The sequence below is a fragment of the Pseudophryne corroboree genome, chromosome 6, assembly GCF_028390025.1.
Source record: "Pseudophryne corroboree isolate aPseCor3 chromosome 6, aPseCor3.hap2, whole genome shotgun sequence".
In the NCBI taxonomy this organism is placed as follows: domain Eukaryota; kingdom Metazoa; phylum Chordata; class Amphibia; order Anura; family Myobatrachidae; genus Pseudophryne; species Pseudophryne corroboree.
This window is the reverse complement of record NC_086449.1, coordinates 35,028,060-35,037,494: the sequence shown is the minus strand read 5'-3', so window position 1 is coordinate 35,037,494 and position 9,435 is coordinate 35,028,060. Positions and strand designations below refer to the sequence as shown.

General features: G+C 43.7%; 1 protein-coding gene across 1 annotated transcript; it reads right to left on the bottom strand.

Moving 5' to 3' along the window:
- Positions 1-301: 301 nt before the first annotated feature.
- Positions 302-7,994, bottom strand: LOC134934200 (vomeronasal type-2 receptor 26-like). The gene is made up of 5 exons (XM_063929689.1): positions 7,939-7,994; positions 3,986-4,145; positions 3,087-3,374; positions 2,814-2,937; positions 302-1,224 (listed from the first exon to the last, which is right to left on the bottom strand). Exons 1-5 carry the CDS (start codon positions 7,992-7,994, stop codon positions 302-304), a joined length of 1,551 nt encoding a protein of 516 aa, XP_063785759.1.
- Positions 7,995-9,435: the final 1,441 nt, after the last annotated feature.

Below are 9,435 nucleotides of genomic sequence, written 5' to 3'. Positions count from 1 at the left end.
TTGTCTTCATGATACACAGTTGTGCCTGTACAATTTTAGAGAGTCATCCAAGCTTGATACATTATACTTTCATGAACCTGTTGTTGGATGCAGGAGTGGCCAAAAAAGAAGATTTTAATATATCTAACCAATCATCTGTCTTTTATTGCTGGAATAACTTACATGTAATTATCAACAATTTACAGATTTATTTAGGGCATCCAAAGTAGTCCATACTGTAAAGCATCTAAGGGGTGAAGCATAGTATTTGTTTCCTGATTTCCTGCTGATTTTATTCAATCACAGTAACATCATATGGTTCTCATGTTGTAATCTTCTTATTGTAGTCTCTGTGTTTCCCCATGATGTGCTCTTTAGAGTTTAGCTGTGGTCGGACTAATATGATGAAGCATTTAGGTAGCAACATGCATATCACCAGAGCCCAACTGGAAGCCAAGATGGCAAATATTTCCATGGCCACCGTGTATTTACCCTGAGCACTGAGGGAGGTTGGGATGAAGGACACCCAGACACTGAGAAAGGCCAGCATGCTGAAGGTAATAAACTGTGCCTCATTGAAGGTGTCAGGAAGTCTCCGAGCCAGGAAGGCAACAATGAAACTAATGGTGGCCAGGAGAAACAGATAACCCAGCATAGACCAGAAGGCCACAAGAGAACCCTCATTACATTCAACAATGATGATTATGGATTGAGTTTTTGAGCTGAATTGAAGGAATGGAGGTGTGAGGCACAGCCAAGTGGTGCACAAGAGGAACTGGAACAGGAAGCCAATAGAGATGACCATATAGGGCACTCGTGTCACCCATTTCCTTAGTCTGCTGCCTGGTTTGGTGGCCATGAATGCAAAAACCACTGTGATTGTTTTGGCTAAAACGCAGGAGATGCAAAGTGCAAAAACAATGCCAAATGTTGCCTGACGGAGCAAACATTTCTCTGGGTGGGGGTAACCAATGAAGGCTAAAGAGCAGAGGAAACAGTAGGACAGAGACAACAGAAGAAGACAGCTGAGTGAATAGTTATTGGCTTTCACAACTGGGCTCGATTTATGCTGGATGAAGAGCAGCAAGATGAAACCTGGAACCAAAGATGATAAGATGCTGATAGAAGCCAAAGATGTCCCAAATGGATCCTCATAAGATAGGTAGTCTATAGCTTTTGAGAGACAACTGGATTTCTGGAAAGTCGGATACTGATTCCACGGACATTTGATGCAAGTCACAGAGTCTGTAAGGGAAGCAATAACATTCAGATGGTTGAAAAGAAAAACACTGTTCAGCCCTAGCTTGCAGATTCAGCTGAAGCAAAATGTGAATATAGCTCTGCCCACAAATTTAAAGCCACTAACACTCTGTAACACAATCAGCAGTACAATTGCCTTCCTCTACCCCCTAATTTATTGGGTGAATACCAGCGGCAGCTCCTACTAACTTTAAGTAGGGGGTCTGCCACTACCCCCAGCCCAGAGTAACTAGTAGACATGGAGCCCTGGGTCAAAGCACCTGCACAATGGATCTGGCAGCTCCCGAGACTGGTGAAGATGCCACGTTGTGACTGCACATGCACAAACCCCTGACTGTGGACTGCTTCGGCTGCAGTCCATAGAAGCCGGATTGGGCGGCATGAAAGGCAGGAAGTGGCTTCCTACAGGAAGCCAGCTCTCTACCTATTGTAGCCCGGTCTGTCAGTCCCAGAGGGAGGAAACGCCTCCCAATGGGACCGCCTTGTGTGTCTGTGACTGGCTGGTAGGACTTCCAAGAGGAAGTCACTGCCAGTCACAGTGAAGCTAGTGCAGGACTGCATCTGGCTCACTGACATGAGCTGAGGTGGCGATTTTACCTGGGGGGGAAGCTGCAGTCCTGCAGCCCATACGTAAAATCAACCACTGAGTGAATACTAATAGTTTGCTTCCAAAGATGCATTCATGCTCATTTGCAAACTTTTTGATTCTGATCAAGATTGTTCTGCTGTCTTAAGCCTGTTTGAGAAGATGTCAGACTCTTAAACAGGTTTGATATTTAAACACATTAAGGATGTTACAGCAGGATGAAGTTGGATAAATACTGCTGATTTCTAGTATTTAGTTCCAACACACTTATCACGATGGGAAAGAAACAGCTTCAAGTAATAAATCAAGCACATACCAGTTAGAGTGTGTTGAACCAGCCTGGCAAATTTAAATTATAAACTTGCTGGAGAAGTTGACATATACTGATCTACATATGAGTGCATAAATTAAGAAATATCCCAGATACATGTCTGTATTCTTGCAAACATCTCTGTTACAATGTTAAAAATGATCATAATAATTACATACAGTAACAACAACAGTTTTTTTTAATATAATCCCATTGCTCTTGAAGGTTGGTGGATAGAGCAAAATATTATTTCCACTTGATTGATTTGATTCATATTGGTGCAATGGTTTGTTATTTCTTACTGGGGCAACACTTGTGTGCAACTCTTTTTGCTATTACTGTAAGTATTAATTTGGCATATAGGTAGTCAAACCGGTTAGTAAATAAGACAATTTGTATCCCAGAATGGTCTCCAAACCTCAAATTGATTTGAGAATTTGTAATCTTTATTTAGTAGATCACACAGTTCACAACCTGCCCTTCAAGATGCATGAAAACCTGTTCTTTTGTTAAAATCTCCCTATAATGGGATTATCTCAGTGCATGGATATGACCGCAAAGCCACAGTTCAGTGCCACTCTTCCCAATTAACATTTCTTACAAAAATTGAGATATTAGTAACGTCAATTCCACTTTCATGTCCTGTAATTGTGTCGGAGTTGAGAAAGCATTAAGTACCTGTTTTGTTGGTGATCTCCCCAAGAGGACAAGGGACACACTCAAAACAGCAGACTGGTTCGCCTCTTCTAGCTGCTTTCCAGGAACCAGGTGGACAACTCTCACTGCAGATGGAGAGAGGAACCTGGGATAGGCAAATATATATTAGTATATTTGAAAACTCAGTTGGTGAATTAGTTATTTATATTAGCATATAAAGTATGGTGCACATATTATTTCTGGTGTCCGAGGTTTCTTTATCTCTAAAGTGGTGTCTGACTGGTATAGTCTTACCTGATTGCTTTCAGAGGTCCACCATAGAAAACTTGTGTTTATGGTAAAAACATGACCAGGTGGTGCCGTGGTATCATAACTGCCAACTTTGACCTGCCGGATGGTGTTCTCTGAGCTTAGCTGCCAGTTCACTATGTCATAGATGGCAGGAGGGTCTCCATGCTCATCAAAGTAAAGTTCTCTCCCATCACTCATTTTCACCCTCACCTTCTTCATATAGAACAGGAGCTGTTTGGTGTGAAACAAGAAAAAGAGATCTTCTTCTAAAACATTACATGTTTCTACATTCTGTAGAAAGAACAACAAGAGCACCTCCTTGTGCCATAACTACAACCAATGTTCTCCATAAAATTACATCTGACTGGCCCCGTACCAATAGAAAATGAAATCTACCTTTTTATTTTTATTTTTATTTCACCTCTACGCGAGACAGGTACAATATGCTCTAAGAACTTTCCATTCATTCATATTTCAAAATTCTAACTGGGGAACCTAGTTGTTTCTACAGTAGGCTGCTACCTATTCCCACATATCATCTGAATCTGCATAGATAGTTTTCTCATAAATATACTTCTATATTTATATGGGTGTGATACGGGTGACCGGCGTTTGGGATGCCGACTGTCAAAAGACTGACAGAGGCATCCTGATGATGAGAATCCCAACAAGGGTCTGGTAAGTATATTTAGCTTTCCCCCTTAACATCCTAATTCTAACCCTCCCTTCCCGCAGCCTAACCCAAATCTTAACCCTCCCCCCGCAGCCTAACCCTAACCCTCACCGGTGGTGCCGAAACCTAAGCCCCACTCCCCGCAGCCTATCCCTAACCCTCCCCCCACCGCAGCCTTAACCTAACCCTCCCCGGTGATGCCAACACCTAACCACCCCCATGGCCTAACCTTAATAGTGCCTGGCAGACTTAAGTTCAGGATGTCAGCTGTCAGGATTCCGTCATTGGCATTTCCATTGATGTCGGGATTCCGGCATCCGGGATTTAGACTGCCGGCATCACGACTGCCGGCATCCTGAATGTATGCCTTATACAGAAACCACAGAGTACTAAAAATGATAAACAATAATATAACAAGAATGTACTATCATGTATATAGAACCCAAAAAGGTAGTATAGTACTATTGTGTAGCACCCTTGAGAATAATGCACTAAAAAGTAAAAAATGAAACTAAATTAAAAATAAAAAGGGGCATATTCATCATGTTAATTATAGGGGCTAGATGGCCCACAATAATTAACATTTTGACTTGCTACAAGCGCTGGAACAATTCATCATTGCTCCGGTGCAGAGCCTGCTGATCTGAAATTCAGTAGTCTCGACAAATCGTGTCACTGCTTCATTTGTACTAGTGTAGGGGGACGCCTGGCCAGATCGGGAGTGAAAGGAATCTGTGATATCACCTGCGTTACCTTTATGACGAATGCCCCCAAAACTTAATTTTTACAAAAGTAGGTGATAATTTGTAGAAATTAAGTGATGATAAACATGCCCTTAAATGATGAAAATAAAAATAAAAAATATACATAAAAGTATAAAAATGAAAATAAATTTAAATAAACAATAATAAAACATTGAAAATAAATATAAATAAAAAATCATAAAAAAGGGCAATTTTATAATAACTAAGACATGCAGCCATAAGAGAATTAGGGGTATATGCAATTGCCGGCGAATCGCGGCAATTTTTCGCCCGTTTTTTAATTCGACACAATTCGACCGCTGAATTCCGGCAGGTGGGTGCCGGAATTCAACATATTCAATAAAAAACGGATTCGACAGTCCCGCTGTCGAAAAACGGCCGGTTTGACGGATTTTGATCAGATTTTTAAAAATGGTCAAAAAACTTTAAAAAACCCGAAAAAAATTGTGTGGGGTCCCCCCACCTAAGCATAACCAGCCTCGGGCTCTTCGAGCCGGTCCTGATTCTAATAATCCGGGGGAAAAACTGACAGAGGATCCCCCGTATTTTTAAAACCAGCACCGGGCTCTGCGCCTGGTGCTGGTGCAAAAAATACAGGGGACAAAAAGAGTAGGGGTACCCCGTATTTTTTACACCAGCATCGGGCTCCACTAGCTGGGTAGATAATGCCACAGCCGGGGGTCACTTTTATACAGCGCCCTGCGGGCGTGGCATTAAATACGCAACTAGTCACCTCTGGCCGGGGTACCCTGGAGGAGTGGGGACCCCTTCAATCAAGGGGTCCCCCCCCAGCCACCCAAGGGCCAGGGGTGAAGCCCGAGGCTGTCCCCCCATCGAAGGGCTGCAGATGGGGGGGCTGATAGCCTTTTGAAAAAATGAAAGAATATTGTTTTTTTCCAGTAGTACTACAAGTCCCAGCAAGCCTCCCCCGCAAGCTGGTACTTGGAGAACCACAAGTACCAGCATGCGGGAGAAAAACGGGCCCACTGGTACCTGTAGTTCTACTGGAAAAAAAATACCCAAATAAAAACAGGAGACACACCGCCAAAGTAAAACTTTATTTCACACCTGCCGACACATACATACTTACCTATGTTGACCCGCCGACTGCCACGTCTCCAATGTCGCCGATGATCCGGGGTACCTGTGAATAAAATTATACTCACCTGATCCAGTGTCCTGATTATAATCCACGTACTTGGCAAAAAAAAAAAAAAAACGAACACCCGGACCAGGCGGACTGAAAGGGGTCCCATGTTTACACATGGGACAGCTTTCCCCGAATGCAGAGACCCCCCGTAACTCCTGTCACAGATAGGTCTCTTCAGCCAATCAGGAAGCGCCACTTCGTGGCACTCACCTGATTGGCTTTGCGCGTCTAAGCTCAGACGCGCATTGCACAGCCCCCTCCATTACTTTCAATGGTGGGAACTTTGCGGTCAGCGGTGAGGTCACCCGCGGTCAGCCGCTGACCGCGGGTAACCCCACCGCTGACCGCAAAGTTCCCACCATTGAAACTAATGGAGGGAGCTGTGCGATGCGCTGTCTGCCAGCTCAGACGCGCATACAGCCAATCAGGAGAGTGCCACGAAGTGGCGCTTCCTGATTGGCTGAAGAGACCTTTCTGTGACAGGAGTCACGGGGGGTCGGCAGGTGTGAAATAAAGTTTTACTTTCACGGTGTGTGTCTCCTGTTTTTATTTGGGTATTTTTTTTCCAGTGGAACTACAGGTACCAGCGGGCCCGTTTTTCTCCCGCATGCTGGTACTTGTGGTTCTCCAAGTACCAGCTTGCGGGGGAGGCTTGCTGGGACTTGTAGTACTACTGGAAAAAACAATATTCTTTCATTTTTTCAAAAGGCTATCAGCCCCCCCATCCGCAGCCCTTGGATGGGGGGGGGACAGCCTCGGGCTTCACCCCTGGCCCATGGGTGGCTGGAGGGGGGACCCCTTGATTGAAGGGGTCCCCACTCCTCCAGGGTACCCCGGCCAGAGGTGACTAGTTGCGTATTTAATGCCACAGCCGCAGGGCGCTGTATACAAGTGACCCCCGGCTGTGGCATTATCTACCCAGCTAGCTGAGCCCGATGCTGGTGTAAAAAATACGGGGGACCCCTATTTTTTTTGTCCCCCGTATTTTTTGCACCAGCACCAGGCGCAGAGCCCGGTGCTGGTTTTGAAAATACGGGGGATCCCCCATCAGTTTTTCCCCCGGATTTTTAGATCCAGGACCGGCTCGAAGAGCCCGAGGCTGGTTATGCTTTTAAGGGGGGACCCCACGCATTTTTTTTTCTGATTTCACCCCATTCCATTTAAAAAAAAAATACTTGTGCCTCCTAAATAGACAAACCATGTACCTTATCCCTTCTAATATAAATAGATATGCGTTTACCAATAAAAAAAAAACACAAAAAACATGTTTTTAAAAATTTTTATTAGATTCCGCCAGCAAAGTGTGGCAGATTGAAAATGACGAATTTACTGTCTAAAAGCACTGTTGTCGAATTTACAATCTTCAATTGAATATACTTTTGTCGAATTGCCGCATTTGTACCATTGCAGAAATGTCGAATTTGACAAATGTCGAATTTCAAAAAGTCAAATTTTGAAAATCCGTTTTTTTGACGAAAAGTACTGAATTGCATTGTCGAATTTTTTTGGGGGCGAAAATGTCCAGTTTTTCGACATTTTCGGGAATTCAACCGCAATTGCATATACCCCTTAAGCTGGAATATCCAAACAGCTGTCTTTGGAACAATAGAACTTCAACATTTCCTTCCCTGTTTTTAAGTACAACATGTTCTATAGCTTTACATGATAAATGTACAGAATTAGAGTAGTGGGCTTCAAGGAAGTGTTTAGGAACTGAATGAGCAATTAATTTATTCTTAAAAGCTCGCACATGTTCCTGTATCTGAAGCATACTGGGTCTTTTTACCACATTCTGTATATAAAATTACAGGAACATTCAGTATATATTTCAGTATATAAATTACATATATAGTGCTGTAGTTTATATATTTTAATTTTAAAAATTCTGTTATCACTATGATCAAATTTCAGTACCTAGAATCTTCCGTAATTCATCTGGGGATCAAGTTTTTAGTCATGTGGCTCCGACTCTATGGAACTCACTTCCCCGCACAGTGCGAGAGGCCCCAACTATAGAATCCTTCAAAAACAGACTCAATACTTTCCTGTTTACTCAAGCATTCCCATAATGTCCCTTTAGTATCTCCATGCTTCTGTATTTTATGAAAAGCTGTTCTGTACTTCATTATTTTCTGTACTATATTATGCTATGTATCTGTTAAGTGCCTTGAGTCCTATTGGAGAAAGAGCGCCATATAAATAAAATTATTATTATTATATTTTTTTTATTATATTTGCATATATTACACTTCCCGTGCCTAAAACAACCTTTTAACACCAACTTTATTCATCTCTAGGTTGTTTATTATTCGAATAGAGGTCATGATATCGCTAACTGTTTCTGTTCTATAAAATACTATGGCCCTCATTCCGAGTTGTTCGCTCGGTATTTTTCATCGCATCGCAGTGAAAATCCGCTTAGTACGCATGCGCAATGTTCGCACTGCGACTGCGCCAAGTAACTTTACTATGAAGAAAGTATTTTTACTCACGGCTTTTTCATCGCTCCGGCGATCGTAATGTGATTGACAGGAAATGGGTGTTACTGGGCGGAAACACGGCGTTTCAGGGGCGTGTGGCTGAAAACGCTACCGTTTCCGGAAAAAACGCAGGAGTGGCCGGGGAAACGGTGGGAGTGCCTGGGCGAACGCTGGGTGTGTTTGTGACGTCAACCAGGAACGACAAGCACTGAAATGATCGCACAGGCAGAGTAAGTCTGGAGCTACTCTGAAACTGCTAAGTAGTTAGTAATCGCAATATTGCGAATACATCGGTCGCAATTTTAAGAAGCTAAGATTCACTCCCAGTAGGCGGTGGCTTAGCGTGTGTAACTCTGCTAAATTCGCCTTGCGAGCGATCAACTCGGAATGAGGGCCTATATCTGGTCTATCAGGTAATGTTTCCTTAAAAATTGGATATGACAATAAAATGTTCCGATGTTTTTCATAGTCTTCCTAATATATTTTTCATAATAAAAGCTATAAAATCTTTATGTCCATTATATTTCTCTTTACAGATTAGAAGACTATCACAATCCACCCTTTTAACATCTTTACAAACATATTTTTCATAAAAACCTAATTGCATATGACAGATCATTGTCAAGACTGAGGTTTTGTGAACCCGGTGTTAGTTAAGTCTGTGCAGGCGACTGGAGGATTATATGAATACTACCACTGACCTGGTTTGGGAATGTTGTGGACTCAGGGTTTCTTCCCATGCAGGATTAGGTCGGCAGACAGGAAGCACGTGTGGGCGCTGAAGGTCTCCTGAAAGACAGAACTGGAAAGGCGCTGATGAATCAGTGAAGAATACCAGGTACAACTGTGCTAAAGTGCACTGGATGCTTGGAGACACTGAGGAGCTAGGAGGCATGGAAGTGCTTGGAGACACTGGGGTGCGTAGAGACACTGGGGTGCGTAGAGACACTGGGGTGCGTAGAGACACTGGGGTGCTTGGAGGCACTGAGATGCTGAAGCACGGAGACGCTGGAGGCACGAGGTGCTGAGGCACGGAGGCACGGAGGTACTGGAGGCACGAGGTGCTGAGACACAGAGATGCTGGAAGCACGAGGTGCTGAGGCACGGAGGTGCTGGGAGGTACTGAGGCACGGAGGTACTGAGGCATGGAGGTGCTGAGGCACGGAGATGCTGAGGCACTGAGGCACGGAGATGCTGAGGCACGGAGATGCTGAGGCACGGAGATGCTGAGGCACAGAGATGCTGAGGCACAGAGATGCTGAGGCACTGAGATGCTGAGGCACTG